General features: G+C 37.1%; 1 protein-coding gene across 16 annotated transcripts in view; it reads left to right on the top strand.

Moving 5' to 3' along the window:
* Positions 1-24,645, top strand: part of ALMS1 (ALMS1 centrosome and basal body associated protein) — a 260,107-nt gene that overhangs the window by 41,596 nt on the left and 193,866 nt on the right. For 15 of the 16 annotated variants that reach the window (XR_004521725.2, XR_004521724.2, XR_004521726.2 and 12 more), the window contains exons 5-6: positions 14-163; positions 4,908-5,067. Coding sequence is in view for 13 of the 16 variants with exons in the window: in XM_073791243.1 (XP_073647344.1) it covers positions 14-163; positions 4,908-5,067 (310 nt within the window). In the remaining 3 variants the exon portion in view is untranslated. The remainder of the gene's footprint in view (positions 1-13; positions 164-4,907; positions 5,068-24,645) is intronic. The other variant, XM_073791247.1, reaches the window with a different exon arrangement.

Here is a 24,645-nt window from a genome sequence, read left to right as displayed (position 1 = left end):
TACTGTTTCCCAGATATGTGACCAAGGTGACTTGACTGGTGAGTGCATTAAGCTAGCAGGTTTAGAAAATTTGCTTGATGATCTAGAGATTTGTGACAGCTCCCTGCACTGGCAGTCTACTGTACAGCTACCATCTAAGGAAGAGAGCAGTTTTGAAGAGCCTGTAAGTTTTTCTGTTTGACATTTCTTATGCGGTAGGGAAAGAAATATTTTAGTTGAAAAATGGGGATGAAAGTATAGGGCCATTTATATCCTCTAATACCAAATTGTGATGTGTAATCTGGTTTTCATCTGATATCCAGGAATATGCTGCATTAATTTGTTAGAGGTTGGCGTAAAAGAAATATTTGTGCTTCGTAGACCATGAGATTTAGTGACTTCTGTGGTGTTTTGGAAAAGACCATCCTTTGGAGCTTGCAGGCCTTTCATCTTGAGGCATCTTAACTCTTCCAAATTGTGCCAGCAGGAACCTTTGGGATGGTGTTAAGATTAGACTCATTCATGGAGATATTCAGTTGTGCTTTTTTCCCCCTCTGGCCTTCAATGTACAGGCCTTGGTATATAGGCCCTGACATATTCAAGTATTTGTTTAGAAACCCCTGAAAGATTTTAACTTCAGAGGTATCTTGAAGTCACAATTTTCTTTTATGTACAAGGCTTCATTTACCTGGATCCTTGGATCTTTTGGCTTTAATGTTTCTCTGGTCCCATTGCTCATCCGGTTTTGTCTGATACTGTCAGCTCCAATCTGGGTCCCACTTCCTGATAATATATCCTTACATTCTGTTAGTCATTAAAGACAGTTAGGTCATATATGTGGTATACTTAATGTTACTTTCCTTTTCCAGTTTTCCCATGTATAAGATTAGTATGTCATTGGAAAGCTGCTAGTTTGAGTTGCAATTATATTTTAAAATATTTATTTATTTATTTATTTCACTACGCCGGGTCTTAGTTGCGGCATGTGGGATCTAGTTCCCTGACCAGGGATCGAACCCTGGGCCCCTGTATTGAGAGTGCAGAGTTTCAACCGCTGGACCACCAGGGAAGTCCCTGCAATTATATTTTGACCTTTAGGTTCAGGTAGTTGAAAAGAGAAACTGAACAAAGATATTGTGATGAATTTTTCCTTTTATTTACAATTTATTTAAAAATTTTAATATAGAGAACTGTTAGGTTAGTTTTATTTTCTTCAACATTCTAGACATTGTTTAATTCTAATTTTCAATTTAATAACGATGGGGGTGAAAATGATAGCTAACACACTGTGCTCAAATAATATGCTAAGAGATTTACTTACATGCCTCAATTCATTTAGGCCTTTGGTCAATCCTGTCAGGGAGGATTGTTGGGGATTATTATCATCCCCATTTTACAATTGATATTTAGAGGGTTAAGGAACTTGCAAGTAGGGGAACTAGTATTTGAAACTAACCTTGTCAATATACTTAACCACTATACCATAAACTGTTCTTCAGTGAAACCAAAGCCAAGATTTTGCATCATTTTGGCAAGAGTGAAGGTCAGAGTTAGTTTTAATAAGAATGAGAAACAAAATATCAATTTTAAACTTTGAGTTTCTTTTTGCCTTTTTCTTCTAGTTTTATTGAGGTATAATTGACATACAACACAGTATAAGTTTAAGGGATGCAGTGTAATGACTTGACTTACATACATCATGAAATGATGACCACAATAAAGTTAGTGAACATCCATCGTCTCATATGGATACAAAATTAAAGAAATAGAAAAAATATTTTTTCCTGGTGATGAAAACTCTTAGGATTTACTTTTAACAACTTTCATATATAACATACAGCAGTGTTAATTATATTTAAATTGAGAGTTTCTAATTTTTTTGATAGTGCTACTTTTGTAATTTATGTCATCAACTTTTCATGTAGATAAAATATATTTAAAGACATGAAGATGTATATTCAGTTAACAGTGTTGTGCTGAGATTAACTGTGACACAATTTCAAATTTTATTTGCCCTTAACTGTAGGTTTTTAGTCCAGGGAGGATGCTGTTCTCTATATTGTCTTTCACTCTTAGCTCTCTTCTATGGTCTGGGAGTTACATAATGCTAATATGAGGGAAACAATGAGCCAGACATGATGATAATCTTCCTGCGTGGCCCAGCTTGCTCTCAGGGGGTTTGCCTACTCTTTGGTTTCTTCCTTATTCTCATCTGTGTCTCAGAAGAGGCATTCATACTTGTTTGCCTCACTTTGATACGTATCCATCATTCTCTAAATGATTATTTGGGTATCCACTTATGTATGATGTAGGTTAGGGCTATGAAGAGACTTGAGAATTGGAGTCAAAACCCTGTTCAGTTACTTTGTTATTAGCCTTGTGCCTTGGGCAAATGATTTTGGAGGATCACTCTCCTTCCTTGTCTACATAAAGAATAGGAACAATAATAATCAACCTCAAATGTTGTTATGTTAAATGGGGTGTAAGGTATGTAGCACTTACATGGTTAGTGCCTGGCTGTTAGTTCCCTTTACTGAAACTAGACCATTAGACTCTTACCAGGACTTCCTACTCTAATTCATTATTCTGTTCCTTCTCTCTCCTTGTTCCTGGCAGCAGCATATTACATTCTTTTAACCTCTATAATAAAATACTGTTTTAGTATCCCTTATTTTGGCCACGTAACTCTTAAATATTATTTAAGGTTGACTCCTTAGATTTCTTTCGTGTTTGTTTTGTTGGTCCCCCCTCCATCCCAAAGAATTTGTTTCCTCTCAAGGTTTAAATGCTTTTCTCTGTGTGGATGGTTATCATCTCTATTTTAAGACCCTAGTATTATTTCTCCTAGGTAGAAATTTCTTGCATGAAATTTTCCTGTGAATAGTCCCAACATCTCAAATTCACCTTGCTTAGATCAGAATAATTCATTTTTTTCCTAAAATCAGAGTGACTTACAGATTTTCTCAGTTCTTATAGAGGTGTTAGCATTTCTTGGTTTCTTCATTGTCTTTGATTCTGTCTTCATTATTGATAAAAACTAGGAGATAAACAAATCTTGATTTTTTTTTTCCCTCCTGACTCCTTTAATTTTTAGTGACAAACATCTGTTGATCTCTTAAATAAATATATCTCATCTTTTTCATTCTGCATTTTCTTTTTTATTAACTGCTCTAATAATCTATATATTTCGAAGCTTTGAAATGTTATCAAAGTCAAGATTGGAATAGAAATTTTTTCCCCTATGTTTGGAAGCTTTAGGGGAAAACTTCTATTAAACACAGTGCATGCATGAGCACACACAAGTATTTATCTATCATATATGTGATATATACAGTTGACTGAACAATGTGGGAATTAGGGGCACTGACCCTCTGCGAAGTTGAAGATCCACAGTTGGCCCCCTGTATCCCCGATTCCACCATATTCATGGTTCTTCCACATCCACAGATTCAACCAATCTTGGATCGTGTGTAGTACTGTAGTATTTACTATTGAAAAAAAAAAAATCCATGTGTAAGTGAACCAGTGCAGTTCAAACCCATGCTGTTAATGAGCTGCATGTCTCCTTTGGCAGTAGGATAATTGAAAACTAAGAACTTTGTGCTATGTTTAGAGCAGGGTTCCTCTACACTATTGCTTTGGGATTGGATGATTCTTTGTTGTGGGGGGCTGTTCTGTGTATTTTAGGATGTTTAGCAACATCCCTGGCCTCTACTTACTAGATGTCAGTAACATTACCCCCACTAAAGTTATGACAGCGAAAAATGTCTCCAGGTATTGCCACACGTTCCTTGGTGGGGGGAGGTGGGGGAGTGCAAAATCTTCCCCATTTGAGAACCATGGGTCTAGAGAAACTATATGGGCAGTAGAAGTAGAATTATTTATTTCCACATTCTGCCAGCTTCTTAAGAATATTTGTTACTACACACTGAAAAATCTTTCATAAAAGAGGATAGAAAAATTCATGCTTATGTACATTTTTAGACTCCCTCCTGAGAGGGCAGCACTGGAATAACTTTTTAGGAAAATAAAAGTGGTATGTTGTTTTTATATGAGAGTATACTGTGAATTTGGTGAAAAGTTGTGTAATATTTATGTACCAACATCAGTACTAATAGTTTCTAACTTCTTTTTTTTTTTTAAGATTTTTTTTTGATATGGACCATTTTGAAAGTCTGTTGAATTTGTTACAATATTGCTTCTGTTTTATGTTTTGTTTTTCTGGCTATGAGGCATGTGGGATCTTAGCTCCCCAACCAGGGATCGAACCCACACCCCTGCATTGGAAGGCGAAGTCTTAACCACTGGACTGCCAGGGAAGTCCCCTCTGATTTCTTTTTTAACAAGGACTTGCTGGAATGTCATGAAACTTCAGGAACTTCTTTTTCAGCATTTAACCTTTACTTCATCAGTTTATATTTCCCACTACTTTTGTTTCAAAAAATTTGAGAACTTATGATTTTTGGTAACTGATCACAGATACAGTTCTTTGATGCGTTTATTTTTCTTCTAAACATTTGTGGATTTCTTGAAAATATTTCTGTTCTCTCTTCCCTCCTTTCCTCTTTCCTTTCCCTAACATACCTCTCCTTCTTAAAAAACAAGTCCTTGAGCTTGTCAAGAATATTACCATAGTTCAGATCATACTATTGTTAAGTAGCAAACTTCTGAGTAATAGAACACTTCTAGGTCTCCTATCTGTAATATTCTATACAGGTAGACTTCCAAACCCTCAAATAATTTGTAGAGCCTTCCTGGAATTAACCAAACAAGATATGATCTATATATGAATTCAGGAGGGTTGAGAATATGATCTTGAGGAACTGGTATAACTGCTTAACATTCATTTTCATAAAAATGAGGTTATTTTTTAGTAGATGAAGTCTAAAATTAATCTTATTTTCTTCATTTTTTATCTCTTTTCATAGGTATGTCTTTCTAATATGGACATTAATCAGTCTTTTGCATCTGTATTGCCTCCATCTGTTCCTCATGAGCCAACTAGAGAGTTGGAGTATCACTCTTCAGATCTCAGAATGTTGAGGGTATCTCCTGACACTGTGCCAGGGACTTTCAAACATTCAACAGGTATGTAAAGAAGGAGATATCAAGTGTCCTTATGACTAGCTTGTTAAAAATATCTTGCTGTGCCTAATTTTTTACTTTTGAACTCCTGCAATAATGTTAACTTTGGATTAGGTGTATTTATAGATCCTCAGATCTTTTGTTAGATGAACCATTTGATTTTCATTGCATTCTTCATGACAGTGTTTAGAACTGAATTACATGGAGGAGTCTGATATTAGAGTCAGTTTGTTTCTATATTCCTTTCTGTGACTTGAAGGGAAAAGGGAATTAAATGAGCATAAGAACAGATACACGTTTACAGAGAGGAAACTGAGAGATTAGTTTTGAGGTAGAAAGCAAGATTGTCTGCTGAGGGAGGTTGAGAGTTGTGGAGGTGAGTTAAGGGATTTGAGGAGAGTGGCTTGGTGAAGGCTTAGAATTTATGTTGAAGTGAATAGGGGATGGAGCTGACCAAGGATAAGCAGATGGATTGGCAGTAGTTCTGAGAAGTCAGCTGAGGTTGGAGATGCCTATCCTGGACATTTTCATGTGAGTGAAATCATACAATATGAGATCTTTTGTGGCTGGCTTCTTTTACTGAGTACGTTTTCAAGATTTATCCATGTTATAGTGTATATCGGTACTCATTCCTTTTTATTGCCATAGGATGGATATGTCACATATTGTTTACCTGTTCATCAGTTGATGGACACTTGGGTTGTTTTCCACTTTTTGACCCTTAGGAATAATGCTGTTATGAACATTCACGTACAGGTTTGTGTATTTGTTATTTTTATTTCTCTTTGGTATATATCTAGGAGTGGGAATTTCTCGTTCATGGTAACAGTGTTTAACATTTTGAATAACTGCTAAACTGTTTTCCAAAGAATATGCACCATATTACATTCCCACCAGCATTATGAGGGTTCCAGTGAAGTTTCTCCACACCCTCCACAGCACTTGTTTTTCTGTCTTTCTGATTATAGCCATTCTGGTGGCTGTGAAGTGGTATCTTGTAGTTTTGGTTTACGTTTCCCTAAATGTTATGTTATTGATTTGAGATTTTTCTTTTTAATGTAGGTATTTACGTTGATAGATCTAAACACTACTTTAGCTGTGTGCCTTAAGTTTTGGCTTGTTGTGTTTTTGTTTTAATTCATCTAAACTATTTCCTAATATACTTTATAGGATTTTTGTGCTTTTAAATTTAACTGAGGCATGTTTTATGTCCTACCATGTTTATCCGGTAGAATGTATGGTTTGTGCTTGAGAAGAAATGTGCATTCTGCTGTTGTTAGGTGGTGTGTTCTATACATGTCTCTTAGTTCTAGTGGGTTTATAGTGTTCAAGTCTTCTGATCCTTGTTGATCTTCTGCTAGTTTTCTCCATTTTTGAAAGTAGGGTATTGAAGTCTCCAATTATTATTGTTTGTCTGTTTTTCCCTTTTCTGTCAGAATTGTTTCATATATTTTGAGACTTTGATATTAAGTGCATTTATGTTTGTAATTGTTATATATTCCTGATGAATTGACCTTTTTGCTGTTGTCCCTCTTTAATTCTAGAAACATATTTTTTTGTTTTAAGGTCTATTTTGTCTTATGTCTCTGTGGACTTTCCAGTTCTTATGGTTGCTGCTTGAATGTTGTATCTTTTTTCATCCCTGTACTTTCAACCTATTTATGTTTTTGAAACTGAACTGTATCTCTTGTAAATAGCTTATAATTGTATCTTTTTATTTCTTAATTCCAGACTGACAGTCTTTGCCTTTTTTTTTTGCGGTATGCAGGCCTCTCGCCACTGCGGCCTCTCCCGTCGCGTAGCACAGGCTCCAGATACTCAGGCTCAGTGGCCATGGCCGATGGGCCCAGCCGCTCCGCGGCATGTGGGATCCTCCTGGACCGGGGCATGAACCCGCGTCCCCTGCATTAGCAGGCGGATTCCCAACCACTGCACCACCAGGGAAGCCCCAATCTTTGCCTTTGATGTGATTGTTTAATCCATTCACATTTAATGTAATTATTGATAACATTGGATTTATACTTGCTGATTTACTTTTTCTTTTCCATATGCCTTATGACTCTTGTTCTTCTGTTCATCCTTTACTGCTTTTTATTGCATTAAGTGAATATTTTCCAGTATTTTAATTTCTTTAATAATTTTCTAGCTAATTTTTACTTTTTAAAAAGTGAATTATTTATTTTTATTTATTTTATTTTTGGCTGTGTTGGGTTTTTGTTGCTGCATGTGGGCTTTCCCTAGTTGCGGCAAGCAGGGGCTACTCTTTGTTGTGGTGTGTGGGCTTCTCACTGCGGTGGCTTCTCTTGTTGCGGAGCATGGGCTCTAGGTGCACAGGCTTCAGTAGTTGTGGCATGTGGGCTTCAGTAGTTGTGGCATGTGGGCTTCAGTAGTTGTGGCTCGCAGGCTCATTAGTTGTTGCACACGGGCTTAGTTTCTCTGCGGCATGTGGTATCTTCCCGGACCAGGGCTCGAACCCGTGTCCCCTGCATTGGCAGGCGGATTCTTAACCACTGCGCCACCAGGGAAGTCCTAGCTAATTTTTAAAGTTATATTATTAGTGGTTGCTCTAGGGTTTATAAAATTTACCTTACCAGAATATACTCCCAGTTTATACTAACTAAATTCTAGTGTGATACAGAGATGTTTCTCCTATATAGATCTATTCCCTCTTCTTTGTATTTGCAATTATTATAATACATAATACACCTATATGTTACAAACCCAAGAGTAGATTGTTACATTGTCATAATTATTTATATAATTTTATGTATTTTAAAGAAGCTCAGAGAAGTAGAGAGAGCAAATATTTATATTTATAGAGCTTATTACATTAATATTTGAATTTATTCTTTTTTCTTATTCTCTTTATTTGTTCCTGTGGATTTGTTATCACCCAGTGTCATTTCCTTGCTGTACTCTAAGTTTGCTCCCATGTACTTCCTTTTGATGTTATAGTTGAATATGTTACATTTCTATATGTTATAGCCCCAATAATACAATTATATATGTGTTGTTTTATGTAAGCTTGCTTTTAAAATCTGTTAGGAGAAAGGAAAATATGCAAGTGTCCTGTCTTTTTGTAATTACCTAACATAATTATCTTTACTAGCACTATTTGTTTTGTTCTGTAAATTCGAATTGCTGTTTGGTGTCACTTGCTTTCAGCCTGAAGAACTTCCTTTAGTATTTTTTGTAAGATGGGCCTGCCACCAACAAATTCTCTCAGTTTTTGTATATCTGGGAATGTTTTTATATTATCTTTTCGAAAGATAGTTTTGCTGGGTTTTGAATTCTTGGTTGACAGTTTTTTCCAGCACTTTGAATATGTCTTTCCACTCACTGTATTCTGCCTTTACTGTTTCTGGTGAGAAATCAGCTATTCTTATTAGTGTTCCATTGTATGTGATTTGTTTTTTTTCTTGCTGCTTTCAGGATATTCTCTTCGTCTTTCAGCATTTTGATTTTGATTATGATGTGTTGGCATAGATCTCTCTGTTTATCATTGAGTTCATTGGGATTCTCAGATGTGTAGGATAATGTTTTTCATCAAATTTGGGGAGTTTTCAGCCATTATTTTTTTCTGCTCTTTTCTGTCTCAGATATCCCCCATTATACATATGTCAGTACACTTAATCTTGTCAAATAGCTCTCTGAGCCTTTGTTCATTTTTATTTATTCTTTTTTTTTGCTGTCCTTCAGCTTGCATAGTCTCTGTTATCATCATATTCACTGATTCTTCTGTCTGTCCCTATTTACTGTTGAGCCTCTAGGAAATTTTTCATTTTAGTTGTACTTTTCAACCCCAGAACTTCCATTTGCTTCTTTTGTAAGTTCTATTAGCTTATTTTCTATTTGATGAGACATTGCCATTACTTTCTTTTAATTTTATTTTTTAATGTTTTCTTAACATCTTTATTAGAGTATAATTGCTTTACAATGCTGTGTTAGTTTCTGCTGTATAACAAAATGAATCAGCTATATGTGTACATATATCCCCATATCTCCTCCCTCTTGCCTCTCCCTCTCACCCTCCCTATCCCACCCCTCTAGGTGAACACAAAGCACTGAGCTGATCTCCCTGTGCTATGTGACTGCTTCCCACTAGCTATCTGTTTTACATTTGGCAGTGTATATATGTCCATGCCACTCTCTCACTTCGTCCCAGCTTACCCTTCCCCGTCCCCATGTCCTCAAGTCCATTCTCTACGTCTGCGTCTTTATTCCTGTCCTGCCCCAAGGTTCTTCAGAACCAATTTATTTTAATTTTTTTTAGATTCCATATATATATTTGTTAGCATACAGTATTTGTTTTTCTCTTTCTGACTTACTTCACTCTGTATGAACAGTCTGTACGTCCATCCACCTCACTATAAATAACTCAATTTCATTTCTTTTTATGGCTGAGTAATATTCCATTGTATATTTGTGCCACATCTTCTTTATCCATTCATCTGTCGATGGACATTTAGGTTGCTTCCATGTCCGGGCTATTGTAAGTAGGGCTGCAATGAACATTGTGGTACATGACTTTTTGAATTATGGCTTTCTCAGGGTATATGCCCAGTAGTGGGATTGCTGGGTCGTATGTTAGTTCTGTTTTTAGTTTGTGTTTTTTTTTTGTTGTTGTGGTATGCGGGCCTCTCACTGTTGTGGCCTCTCCCGTCGCAGAGCACAGGCTCCGGACGCGCAGGCTCAGCGGCCATGGCTCACAGGCCTAGCCGCTCCGCGGCATGTGGGATCTTCCCGCACTGGGGCACGAACCCGTGTCCCCTGCATCGGCAGGCAGACTCCCAACCACTGCGCCACCAGGGAAGCCCTGTTTTTAGTTTTTTAAGGAACCTCCATACTGTTCTCCATAGTGGCTGTATCAATTTACATTCCCACCAATAGTACAAGAGGGTTCTCTTTTCTCCACACCCTCTCCAGCATTTATTGTTTGTAGATTTTTTGATGATGGCCATTCTGACCAGTGTGAGGTAATACCTCATTGTAGTTTTGATTTGCATTTCTCTAATGATTAGTGATGTTGAGCAGCCTTTCATGTGTTTATTGGCAATCTGTATATCTTCTTTGGAGAAATGTCTGCTTAGGTCTTCTGCCCATCTTTGGATTGGTTTGTTTGTTTTTTTGTTATTGAGCTGCATGAGCTGCTTGTATATTTTGGAGTTTAATCCTTTGTCAGTTGCTTCATTTGCAGATATTTTCTCCCATTCTGAGAGTTGTCTGTTCGTCTTGTTTATGGTTTCCTTTGCTGTGCAAAAGCTTTGTAGTTTCATTAGGTCCCATTTGTTTATTTTTGTTTTTATTTCCATTTCTCTAGGAAGTGGGTCAAAAAGGATCTTGCTGTGATTTATGTCATAGAGTGTTCTACATGTGTTTTCCTCTAAGAGTTTGATAGTGTCTGGCCTTACATTTAGGTCTTTAATCCATTTTGAGTTTATTTTTGTGTATGGTGTTAGAGAGTGTTCTAATTTCATTCTTTTACATGTAGCTGTCCAGTTTTCCCAGCACCACTTATTGAAGAGGCTGTCTTTTCTCCACTATTCTTGCTTCCTTTTTTTCTCCACTTTTCTCCACTATTCTTGCCTCCTTTATCAAAGATAAGGTTACCATATGTGTGTGCGTTTATCTCTGGGCTTTCTGTCCTGTTCCATTGATCTTTATTTCTGGTTTTGTGCCAGTACCGTACTATCTTGATTACTGTAGCTTTGTAGTATAGTCTGAAGTCAGGGAGCCTGATTCCTCCAGCTCCGTTTTTCTTTCTCAAGATTGCTTTGGCTATTCAGGGTCTTTTGTGTTTCCATACAAATTGTGGAATTTTTTTGTTCTAGTTCTGTGAAAAATGACATTGGTAGTTTAATAGGGATTTCATTGAAGCTTCTTTTAATTTTTAAAGCATGGTTTCCTTTTCTTCTTTGAACATATTTATAATAACTGCTTTGAAGTCTTTGCTGGCTAAAACCAAAATGTGGGTCTCCTTAAAGGCGGTTTCTATTGCTTGTTTTTTTCCTGTGAAAAAACTTTTCTTTTTCTTTGCGTGTGTCACAACTTTTTGTTATAAACTGGACATTTTAGATAATATATTGTTGCAGCTCTGGTTACTGATTCCCTCTCTAGGCTGAGAATATTTGTTATTGTTTTGCTTGTCTGGTTATTTAGTGACTAGTTTGGAAGTGAAGTCTGTTTCCCCTGCAGTATGCACCTTCTGAATTTCCTCACTGGAAAGCAGAGTCTTTTTTTTTTAATTGGATTTGCATTTGATTATTTTATTTTATTAAAAAAATATTTTATTTATTTGGTTGTGCCCTGTCAGTTGCAGCCGTTGGGCTCCTTAGTTGTGGCATGCATGTGGGATCTAGCTCCCTGACCAGGGATTGACCCCAGGCCCCCTGCATTGGGAGCATGGAGTCTTAACCACTGCGCCACCAGGGAAGTCCCAAAAGCAGAGTCTTTGGTATATGTACAGCCTCCCTGACTGTGGTCTCCATCCATTCCCTCCTCCTATGACTGTGGCTTTAACTGAGTTCTCTTTTACTGTCTCTTTCATCTCCTTGTTAATCTTCTTGTTTGTCTTGCAATATTGGTATCAGCTGTTAGCCTCAGCTAAGCTGATTGCTGTATTGTTTTCAACAATGCCTTGAGGCATAAATTGCTCCTGGTCTGATTCAGTTACTGTAAGGCCCTTTCTTAGAGGTAGTCTTTTAGGTCAGTCTTTGAGCCTTTCTTTTAAACTTCTAGCTTGTCTGCTGTGTGGCTTTTTCGTATCATGTAGCTAGCAGCTTCCTCTTAATTGCTTTACTGTGATCACCATTGTTTTTGCTGGTGTTCTTAGGCCTGAACTTCTCCCTGTTCTATTCCAAATGAAGTCAGTCTGCTTATGGAGATATGTGGAGCTCTCTGTTCATATGGCTTGCCTCTCCTGGGAAAAAGCTTTGTGACATTGCTCTGGGAGTTGGAACAGTGACCCACTTATATTGGAGTAACACGTCCCTTCTTTATAAGAATGGTGTTGGGTGTGGATGGTATTCTCTGGTCTTCTTGGATCGCCTCTTCTGGAGTGGAACCTCCATCCTACTAGTAAGGTCGGGTGGGGCTGCAGCCCAGTATTCTCAGCCTACCGTGCCTGGGGTAAATCTCTAAAAGTGGGGAACTAGGTGAAGGTAGGTCACTCTTTGTGCTCTTCTTTTGCAGCCTGTCTTCCAAGACATCCTCTCTGTTCAGCCTCTTTACCTTATGCTTTATTTCTATTGATGCACCCAGTTGTACCATTTGGTTATGTCTCATTCCTCCCAGTAAGACCCTGAGCTCCTGAGTGATAGTAGTTTGGGGAAAAGCCTGAAATTAGATTCAGCTGCCTTGACATCTGAAGCAGTTGAAAAAATGGGAAATGAGAAAGACAAATTTGAAAGACTTCAACAACCCATGATTAAATTATGCTGTAAGAATAGATAAGCTCTCTGGGGGAGCCTGAGTATAGAGAACAGCAAAATTCCAAGGATAAAACTTTATAGAATATAGTAGGAGAAAGGGGAGCCAATAGAGAATACAGAAAAGGAACAGATATTTTGTTTATTAATCAGATTTAGTTTTTACTCTTTTAGTTTTCATTCCCATTTCTTATTGCCTTTGTCACATCACACTGGATTTGGTTGCATACACGTGTAAGATTGCTAAATCTTCTTGGTGAATTTATCCTTTTATCATTATGTGGTAATGCTCTTTGTTTTGAGTAATTATTTTTATTCTGGAGATTACTTTATCTGCTATTATAGCCATTACTGCTTTTAAAAAATTGTACAGTATTTCTTTTTCTGTCTTTTTACTTCAACCTTCTTATGTCATTGTGTTTGAAGGGATTTTCTTCAAACACAATGGGCATATAGTTGTATTTTTTTTAAACACTGTGTTAATGTCTGTATTTTAGTTGGTGTACTAGACTATTTGCATTAAAACCATTATTGATATACTGGGCTTAAAGTCTGCCATTGTATTTGTTTTCTCTTTGTTCCTCTGTTTCTCTTTTCTTGAATTACTGTGGATTACAGGAACATTTTGATCTATCTATAGTATTTTGAGTATATTGCACTGTATTGTTTCTTTAGAGGTTGCTTTAGGTGTTACAATATACATACATAATTTATAACTGTTTACTGGTATCAACTTTCACCTCTGAGAGTGAAGTAGAATTAGTTCCCTTTACCCTTCCCACTTTAAAAATAATAATTGTTTTAATATTTCGTTTAACATATATTGAGTACAACAGCAAATAGTGTTAGACAATTTCCTCAGTCATCAAATATGATTTAAGAAACTCATAAAGAGACTGAAAGTCTGTTATATTTCCTCTATTTTTATCCATTCTGTTGTGGTTTTTGTTTTTGTTTTTTTTGGTCTTTATGAACTTTCAGGTTTTTTTCCTGCTATTTTCTTTTGGTTGGAGAATTTCTCAGCCCCTCTATGTGGGTGAGTCTATTAGTGACAGATTTATTTTCTTTACCTGAAAGTGTCTTTATTCCTCATTCATTCTTGAAGGATAATTGAGCCAGACATAGAATTAATGGTTTATGGTTTTTTTCTTTCAGCACTTGCAAAATGGCATAACACTTCTTACTGGCTTCCATGTTTTCAGATGTGAAATCTACTATCATTCAAATTGGTGTTCTCCTATATCTTCTGAAATTTAATTGTGTTGTGTCTTGGTGTGGATATCTTTGAGTTTCGTATTTGGGATTCACTTAACTTCTTGAACCTGTAGATATATGTCTCACCAAATTTGGGAAGTTTCCCATTATTTCTGTGAATAGTTTTTTTTAGCGCCTCCCTCCCCACCCCCACCCCCCTTCTCCTCTGCTTATGCCATTCTGTTGATATGAACGTTAGAGCTTTTGTTATAGCCCAAGAGCCCCTGTCTTTTAAAAATTGATTTTCTTTCTGTTGTTCAGACTTATTAATTGTATTGATATGTCCTCAAGTTCACTTATTCTATTTTCTGTCATTTCCATTCTGTCATTGAGCCTCTCAAATGAGGCTTTTATTTGTTACTGTATTTTTTTCAATTTCCATTTGTTCTTTTTTATAACTTACGTTTCTTTACTGAGATTTTATCTTATTTCATTTTCTTCAAGACATTCTTAATTGCTTGCTCAAGCGTATAAGATGGTTGCTTTTTAAATCCTTGTCAGATAATTCCATCATCTGTTTCACCTTGAGGTTGGAATCATCTGATTATCTTTCTCATTCAAGCTGTGATGTTCCTGGTTCTTGATATTGTGAATGATTTTTAATTGTGTTTTGTACATTTTGAATGTTACAGTAAGAGACTGGATCCTATTTAATCTGTTTTAGCATTCAGTTGTCTTATTTATATGTAACATATAGGTCCTGGCCTACTTGTATGGGCTTTGGTTTCAGAGACTGTTTAGTTTTCAGTTTTCACTGAACAAAGCAGATTTGCATTATAGTCTACTTTGCTCAGTGGTGCTGCTGAGGCTCATGCTTGATCTCTGCTGGTGCTGCTCATGCGGTAGAATGCTCTTCCTTAGGCCTACTGCTGTTGAGTGGAAAGTGGGAGATATTGGCCCATAGGGTGAAGGATGCTTTCCTGGGCCTGCTCCCTGGGCACCTGATGCCAGTGGATCTCCCACTTGATTCTTGGTCCTGCCATCAGTCGGGGCAAAAAGTGCTTTTCTAGGCCTCCTGGTACATTTAGGTGGGGGATGTAGGAATTCTGGGCTTCTAGGGTACTGACTTTTCCTGGGCCAGCTCTCTGGGCCTCTTAGTGCTGGTGGGCTTCTCTCTTAAGTTTCTGCCAGTACTGTTGGGGAGGAAAGCACTGACCTGGGTTGCCTTCTGTCACTGGGTTGGAAATCAGGAGATTTGGAATCAGTTGCTGGCCAGAGGGTTAGGAGATTCCATCCAGGCCTTCTCTTCCTCCTTCCCCATCTTGGTGCAGGTTCCAGGACACTAGCCTCACCTAGGTCCATTCAGGATATATGAGAATTAAAAAGAAAATCCAGGGAACTCAGTGTTGTGTTGTTCCTCAAGTTCCTCAAGTGTGGTCCCTAGCCATTTGGCCTTCCACTTTCCAACCTTTCAGAGTCTTTTTATGATTTTCTGTTGAATTGTTTACAGGGAGAAGCAGAGAAAGGTGAGTTTATACTCTTTTTGTCTGGTGACGAGAAGACAACTGGAATTTTGAATATGTGAGAACTTTGGAGGCATTATTGTCTTCGGGCTGTTGGTAGAAATCATCAAATGAGGGAGTCACGGTGGTAAGAAGTGAAGTAAAGATCTTTCTCAGGCAACATTGAATAAGTTCAGGGATCTCTAGCCACAGAAGGTAGGGACACCTATGCCATGAACTTTCCCTAGGTTTTCTAAAATCTGCCCCATAATGAACTAAAAATAATAGCTAACATTCATTCCTTGCTTACTTTGTTAAGCATTTCCATAGATCATATTATTTTATATCTATACCTAACTTACGATGTTAGGTACTACTATTATCCTATTTGATAACTGAGCAAAATGAAGTTTAGAGAGGTTAAATTACTTGCCCCATAGCTGGTGAATTGGAGTGCCAGTTGTGAACCCAGGCAATATCCTCCAGAGCCTGCATTCTTAATCACTACATTATTCCACCTTTTATCTTCCCTAAACCCAACTCTTTTATTCTTCTTAAACATCAGTGATAATGTATTTCTTTCTTCTCTGTCAAATCTAAACTCTTCTGGCTGATTAAGACCTTCTGAATTCTATTTGTCCAGCTTTAAGTTTGTACATTTTGGTCATTCCAGGCAAACTATTTTATTGTTGTTATTTTTGTTTACTTTTCTACCTCTAAAGTCATGTTCATTCCTTACCCTGGTATTTTACTTATACATTTTCCCTTCCCTGGAATGCCAGTTCCTTTCTTCACATCTCTACATTCTACTTATAATTTAAGGCCTAGCTCAAGCCCCACTTTTTCTAAGAGGATTTTTGGTTACTTCATTCCATACTGTTCTTCCTTTTTTTTTTTGAATGTTAAATACCTATGTAACCTCACCATAAATAGCACACTTACAGTTTATTAAAATCCTCATGTATAAAGGGCACCACATTTTATTTCTGTTCAATGCCTAACACAAATATTGGCACATAATAAAGGCATGGAAAAATCTTGATGGTTGTTTCCTAACTTAAGAGTATCAGTCAGTGGAACAGTACTGGCTGTCCTCAGCTTGTTTACAGCAGCAAGCAGGAACATGGTAGGAAACAATGCTTTGTGCAAGAAAGGATCTTAAGTTCTTCTGAGCTGATATCTGCTCCCAGTGCTTCATTTACTTTCTGTGGCTGATGACTTCCAAATGTAGCACTCTGTCCAGATGTGTCTCATACTCTAGATGTTTGTGGCTAACTACCTATAGAAAATCTTCATTTATATGTCCCATGGCACTATAGCCCCAGAACTCCACGGAACTGATCATCATCTTTTCAAAGTACTCTTTCTTCTTAGTGAATGGGCATCTATCTACTTAGTTGCCAAGCTAGAAACTTCTCTTTCTACTCTTGCTCTCACCCCTGTCCATTTACACAGTCCTTTTGATTATGATTCTCAAACTACTGTTTTCACCTTTTTGGATTATTGCATTAGTAATAGGAAACTCGTCATCTTTTCTGCCTTCCTATCCATTCTTTTCATTAAGCCAGAATAGTCTTTTTTCATGACACACTTGATAATATCACTTCTAGTTTGAAACCCCTGCTTTCCATTGCTACCTTCAGGATAAATTCCAAACTCCTTAATATGTCATAGGAGGTCCCTGCTCACCTCTTTAGCCTCACACTTGTCTCTTTGATCATATTGAACTACTGCTATTCGTTCATTATGCTAGGTCCTCTAGTCTCCTTGATCTTACAGATGCTATTTTCTCTGTTTGGATGACTTTCTTCCTCTACTCCTTGTGCCCCATCTTTGCCCAACTCTTCATCCTTTCATTCTCAGCTTAGATGTCTTCTAGGAAATATTTCCTGGTTTCCACCATTCACCATGTGTCCTTGAGAAAGAGTCAGTACTCCTTGTATATGTGTTCTCATGGTATTCTATAAACACTCACATTCATCACTGCTCTGAACACATAGTATAGTAATTGCTTGTTTACTTATTTCTGTTTCCCACTAGACTTTAAACTCTTTGAGGGTAGAGCTGGGGCTTTGTTAATATTTTATTTACTTCTGGCCATGAGAGGTGCTTAGTAAATAGTACATATTGAAGGACTTAGTGAATTATTGAATATTAAATGAATTAGATGTCTGGGTAGACTTCAGTAAGAGATGGGTGAAATAAGGAGGTAGGCTTTGTCCTTTTTGGGGAGATCAGTTCTCAAGAAAGTGGGTTAAATGAAAAGAAAAATCATATAAACAACTTTATTTCAGTTGTTATTATGAAGGCTTGTGGATTTTTTTCTTGTATTAAAAGCTTTTATTGATCTCATTAATATGGGGCCATCTCTATGACTTGTATGCATATATGCCTTTTTTTATGTTGTTTGGTTGTTATTAGGGTTTGTGATCCCTGACCACAACCTTAATTGGTTTAATTATCCATTAGTTTTCTTGCCGTAATTTACAATTAAAGTCATGTCTTTGGTTTAGCCTACTTCACGTTATTTGTTTGGTTTCTGTCTCGGAGATGTGACTTTGGTTTGGGGCAGGACATTGGGAGCATTCTCTGAAAGATGAAGGGCCTGGAAGCAAGACCCAAAATACCATCTTCCACCTGCCCTCCCTTCTGTAAGGGTGAACTTACTATTTGCCAGGTATATTACATACTTACCTCATTTAACCTTCACAACCATATGAGGGTGGTATGATGAGGGAACTGACTTTCTGGTTATTCTATTAGGAAATAGTAAACTTTGGATTTGAGCCTGTGTCTGAGTGCAGGGTTCATGATCTTTACACAAGACCAGTAGTTCTTTAGCTTTTAGGAACTGCTGCCCTTTTAGGAATGCAGAGGAGTCTATAGCCCACTTACCTTACCAAATACCACTTTCACATAGAAGAACTTAGTGATAGCAACAAAAAAGTGAGGTTATCTAATGAGCTTCTGTATGTGATTTTCATGTTACAAAACAGTGCCCTATAAACTCAACAGTTTTCTTACATTTAACTTGATATTGCGTTGCAAGTTATTCAGATGACATACATTTGTCAACAAGACAACATCCATAAAGTATCACACTATATAGGCACTTTGTTTTTTTTAAAAAATATGTATGTATGTCTGTCTGTCTGTCTGTCTGTCTATGTCAAGTCTTAGCTGCGGCATGCAGGATCTTTTGTTGTGGCACGCAGGATCTTTCGCTGCAGCATGCAGGCTGTTCGTTGCGACGCACGGGCTCTGTAGTTGTGGCGCTTGGGCTCCAGAGCACGTGGGCTCACTAGTTGTGGCGCACGGGCTCAGTAGTTGTAGTATGTGGGGTTAGTTGCCCCACGGCATGTGGGATCTTAGTTCCTCGACCAGGGATTGAACCCACGTCCCCTGCATTGGAAGGCGGATTCTCAACCATTGGACCACCAGGGAAGTCCCTATAGGCACTTTGGAAGGGTTATATTTACATCTGCTTTGTCAATAATGGTATCAAGAATTTCTATTTGAACTATAATATATACATGTATTATAGTCTAGGTTTGAGAAGACTTAGGTTAATGTTGATACAAACATCTATCAATTTACTCAAGGATTAACCAAATAACCCACAAAAAATTATACTTACCTAGTTATCAGTAATTACTAATTAGGAAATTGTAAAAACAGTAAAGTTACAGTAGTTCATAATTAGAGAGCAAGAATAACAACAATGAAAACAAAGACCAACTTAAAATATTACCAGTATCCTTTTTAAAACTGCAGGAATTTCAGTGTACTTGCTGTGCAGACAAAATAGATTCTCTTCAGGACAGCCAGACCTGTTAGTGGTGACTGAATTGGAGGTCTTGAAATCCAGAAGTATGCTAATTTATTTTTGTGTGCTAATATTAATAATCCATAATAATTCACTTGATGATTACTAATAAGAAGCCCTTAGTTGTATGTAAAACAAAACTGGAATTGCATCTCATTTTGTCTGTGAGAAATAAAGTACTTGCTTGTTGTTCTTATTAAATGAGGTCATAGAGGATTTCAGATTATACTTTGAGAAATAAAACTATGCTTTTTGTCTCCCATAGAAATCCTCTATGTTAATAAGCATTTGGCTCCAGTGGGTAAACAGTTCTTCAGAAAATCCTAACCAGGTTGTTAGTCTGTCTCTAAAAGGCATCAATATAAACTTTTGGAATACTATAGTCTTTTTCTGGGCAGTTCTCTTCTTCCTCATGTCCAGACTTTTCTCTTCAACCCTTCCCCTAAAAATGGATTTTGAAGAATTCAGTAGATATACAGTAATGTTGTAACGTTCACAGTCAGCATATTTATTCCTGTTTCAAGGGCTGAGAGGGTAGTACTCTACAACTGTGCCATTCATCATCATGTATTCCTTACATATGCAAACATATTTCAAAAATGATAGTGGATTTATTATCAACATTGCTTCTGACAGTTTGAAGTGTATGTCCTTAAGCTTATATGGAACTGCCAGAAATTTCTTCATGAACACAGGTCTCCTCCTACACTTTTTGCAGCTTAACTTGCAGTAGTTCTTCTAGTTTCCTTTACTAATCTTTTCCTTCCTGCTGAAGTCTTCTTAAGTAGGGACTCGTTATTTTGTGTAACACATCTTTCAAGGATCTGGGCTGTATATCTTAACTCCTTGGTTGTTATCTCATTTGTTCCCTTCTAGGTACTAGATGTCACTATTAATTTGTAATGATCAAAACATGTAAAAACTTTGAAAAATTAGAAAATCATTTGGAACAAATGTTCTTTAATCTGTTTATTTTTCATTTTTAAATATGTTTCATATGTACAACATTATGTTTCGACATCTGTATGCACTACAGCATGTTCATCACCAAAAGTGTAGTTTCCCTCTGTCACCATACAGTTGACCCCCTTTATCCATTTCAGCCACCTCCCACCCTCCTTTCCCTTGGTAACCACTACTCTCTTCTCTGTATCTGTGTGTATTTTTTAGTTTGGTTTGTTTGTTCGGGTATTTATTATTTATTTTCTTATTTATATGAGTGAAATCATGCAGTGTTGTCTTCTCTTTCTGACTTATTTCACTTAGCATAATACCCTCAGGGTCCATCTGTGTTGTTGCAAATGGCAAGATTTCATCTTTTTTTTTAATGGCTGAGTAGTATTTCATTGTATGTACAGTTGACCCCTTGTACAACGTGGGGGTAGTCTGCATATAACTGCAGATTCAATCAACCGCAGACTGTTGTACTCTAGTGTTTACTGTTGAAAAATATCCACTTGTAAGTGGACCTGCAAAGTTCAAACCCACAGTGTTCAAGCATCAACTGTACGTACCACATCTTATTTATCCATTCATCTGTCGATGGGCACTTAGGTTGTTTCCATACCTTGTCTATTGTAAATAATGCTGCAATCAAGGGTGTTATTATTAGTGTTTTTTCTTTTATAATTAGTGTTTTCATATTCTTCAGATAAATACACAGAAGTGGAATAACTGGGTCATATGGTAGTTCTATCCTTTTTTTTAATATTCATCAGTCCATACCCTTGAAGGGGTATCTTTATGTATTTCTCCTTGACCTTTCTTTCTTCCTTCCTTCCTTTCTTTCTTTCTTTCTTGCTTGCTTGCTTGCTTGCTTGCTTGCTGCGTCGGGTCTTAGTTGCGGCACAGGGATCTTTCATTGCGGCATGCAGGCTCTTCATTGCGGCGCATGGGCTTCTCTCTAGTTGTGGCATGTGGGCTCTGTAGTTGCAGCACATGGACTCTCTAGTTGTGGCATGTGGGCTCAGTAGTTGCAGCACACGGGCTTAGTTGCCCTGAGGCATGTGGCATCTTAGTTCCCTGCCCAGGGATCGAACCCACATCTCCTGCATTGGAAGGCAGATTCTTAACCACTGGACCACCAGGGAAGTCCCTATTCTTAATTTTTTTGAAAAACCTCCATACTGTTTTCCATAGTGGCTACACCAATTTACATTCCCACCAACAGTGCACAGGAGTCCCTTTTTTTCCACATCCTCGCCAGTACTTTTTATTTCTTGTCTTTTTATTAATAGCCATTTTAACAGGTGTGAGGTGATAGTTTCATATGATTTTGATTTGTATTTCCCTAATAACTAATGATGTTTAACATCTTTTCCTGTGTCTGTCTATATGTCTTCTTTGGAAAAACGTCTATTCAGGTTCTTTGCCCATTTTTAATCAGGTTGTTTTGTTGTTGTTGTTGAGTTGTATAGATTCTTTACATATTTTGGATATTAACCCCGTATTGGATATATGATTTGCAAGTAGCTTCTCCTATTTAGTAGGTGATCTTTTCATTTTGTTGATGGTTTCCTTTGCTGTGCAGAAGCTTTAGTTTGATGTAGTTGCTTTTGTTTCCGTTGCCTGAGGAGACATATCAGGAAAGATACTGCTAAGTCCAATGTCAAAGAGTATACTGTGTATGTTTTCTCGAGGAGTTTTATAGTTTTAGGTCTTACATTCAAGTCTTTAGTCCACGTTGAGTTACTTTTTGTGTATGGTGTAAGATGGTGGTCTAGTTTCATTCCTTTGCAGGTGCTTTTCCCGTGCGGTGGTGGTTTCCCAACACCATTTATGGAGGAGATTGATTTTTCTCCATGGTATGTTTTTTGCTCCATTGTCATAAATTAATTGTTCATATGTGTGTGGGTTTATTTCTCGGCTCTCAATTTTGTTGCATTGATCTTTATATCTGTTTTTCTGCCAATACCATGCTGTTTTGATTACTGTAGACTTGTAGTCAAATTTGAAATTAGGGAGTGTGATACCTCCAGCTTTGTTCCTTTTTCTGAGGATTGCTTTGAGCATTTGGGTCTTTTGTGCTTTCATATAAGTTTTAGCATTGCTTCTTCTATTTCAGTGAAAAATGCCATTAGTATTTTTATAGAGATTCCATTGAATCTATAGATTACTTTAGGTAATACGGACATTTTAACAATGTTAATTCTTCCAGTCCATAAGTACAGACTATCTTTCCATTTCTTTGGGTCTTCTTCCATTTCTTTCAACTGTGTCTTATAATTTTCATTGTATAGCTCTTTCACCTCCTTGGTTAAATTTATTCCTAGGTATTTTATTCTTTTTGATGCAGTTGTAAATGGGATTATTTCCTTAATTTCTTTTTCTGATCATTCATTATTAGTGCATAGAAATGCAGCTGTTTTTTGTATAGCAATTTTGTATCCTGCAACTTTATGGAAATCGTTTTTCGTTGGAGTCGTTAGGATTTTCTATATATAGCATCATGTTATCTGCAAAGAGAGACAGTTTTACTTCTTCCTTTCTGACTTGGATGTCTTTTATTTCTATTTCTTGCCTAATTGCTCCAACTAGGACTTCCAGTAGTATGTTGAGTAAAAGTGATGAGAGTGGGCATCCTTGTCTTGCTCCTGATCTTAAGAGGAAAAGCTTTTAGCTTTTCACCATTGAGTCACTGAGTATGATGTTGGCTGTGGGTTTGTTGTATATGGCCTTTATTATGTTGAGGTACATTCCTTCTGTATCCCTTTTGTTGATAGTTTTTATCATAAGGGAGTAGTGAATCTTAGCAAATGCTTTTTTTCTTTTTAAGGAAAATCATTTATTTTTTTACACTAGAAATAATGTACTTTAAGCTGAGGAAATTCTACATTATAAAATGATATAGTTTGTTGTAGGAAAAAAATAAGAGTAGTGGATAGGGGTCTTGGTTTTTATATACTTTCCTGTTACAGATGAGAAAATCTAAGTTCACAGAGACCAAACAAAATTCCTAAGGCCATAGAGGAAGTTGATTACAGAATGATTACCAAAAACCGAGGTTTCTGAGTCCAGGTCAGTTACTTACCCAACATGGCCTTGGATGCATTTGGTCATTTTTTTCCAAAACACTGGTTTGTTTAATGGGGCAAAAATGAATCAGTTGTTAGGCCAAGGGAGCCGCTCAAATTTGAGAGATTTATACACTGTTATGAGGTTATAAATTCCAAGTCTATGTAAGGTAAATGAGGAAACTGAAGGCTATACAAGTAATTCAGACATAGTCACTCAGGAAGATAAAGACTGATGTAGAGATAGAAACAAGTTCTGCTTCCTGACCTATTACCCTTCATAGGAAGCTTTTTTTTTTGAATTTATTTTTTTATACAGCAGGTTCTTATTAGTTATCCATTTTATACATATCAGTGTATATGTTTCAATCCCAATATATTGCATATATTGAGATGATCACAATTTTTATTCTTCATGTTGTTAACAAAGTGTATCTCATTGATTGACTTGTGGATGTTGAACCATCCTTGCATCCCTAGATTAATTCCCACTTGATCATGGCATATCACCCCTTTCATGTATTGTTGAATTTGGTTTGCTAATACTTTGTTGAGGATTTTTACATCTGAATTCATCAGGTATACTGGCCTGTAATTTTCTTTTTGTGTAATGTCCTTGTCTGGTTTTGGTATCAGGGTAATGCTGGCTTCATAAAATGCGTTTGGAAGTGTTCTCTCCTCTTGTATTTTTTAGAAAAGTTTGATAAGGATTGGTTTTAATTCTCTGAATGTTTCATAGAATAAAACAGTGAAATTATCTGGTCCTGGACTTTTGTTTGTTGCGACACTTTTTTTTTTTTTAATATCCCATTGCTCCGTTTTATTTATTTATTTATTTGTTTATTTTTGGCTGTGATGGGTCTTTGTTGCTGCACACAGGCTTTCTCTAGTTGTGGCAAGTGGGGGCTACTCTTCCTTGTGGTGTGTGGGCTTCTCAATGTGGTGGCTTCTCTTGTTGTGGAGCACAGGCTCTAGGCATGCAGGCTTCAGTAGTTGTGGCACCTGGGCTCAGTAGTTTGTGGCTTGCAGGCTCAGTAGTTGTGTCGCATGGGCTTAGTTGCTCTGTGGCATGTGGGATCCTCCTGGACCAGGGCTTGAACCTGTGTGCCTTGCATTGCCAGGTGGATTCTTAACCACTGTGCCACCAGAGAAGTCCCTTTTGGGTCACTTTGAGTGCTGATTCAATCTCCTTACTAGGCTGTTCAGATTTCCTATTTCTTCATGATTGAGACTTGGTAGATTGTACCTTTCTAGGAATTTATCCATTTCTTCTAGGTTGTCAAATTTGTTGGCCTAAAATTGTTCATAGCAGTCTCTTACCCTTGTTATTTCTGTGCTATTATTTGGAAATCTCCTTTTTCATTTCTCAGTTTATTTATTTGAGTCCTTTTTCTTCCTCTGTCTAGCTAAGGCAGTGTTAGGAGCCAGCTCTTAGTTTCATTGATCTTTTACATTGTCTTTTTAGTCTCTATTTCATTTATTTCAAGTACGATCTTTGTTATTTCCTTCCTTACTAACTTGGGGCTTTGTTCTTCTCTTTCTAGTTCTTTTCCTTTGAGGTGTAAAGTTAGGTTATTTTACATTTTTGTTGTTTCTTGATGTGGGCATTTATCACTATA

The sequence above is a fragment of the Tursiops truncatus genome, chromosome 14 (assembly GCF_011762595.2).
Source record: "Tursiops truncatus isolate mTurTru1 chromosome 14, mTurTru1.mat.Y, whole genome shotgun sequence".
Classification (NCBI taxonomy): domain Eukaryota; kingdom Metazoa; phylum Chordata; class Mammalia; order Artiodactyla; family Delphinidae; genus Tursiops; species Tursiops truncatus.
The sequence above is the reverse complement of the archived record's forward strand: the minus strand, read 5'-3'. Positions and strand labels throughout refer to the sequence as shown.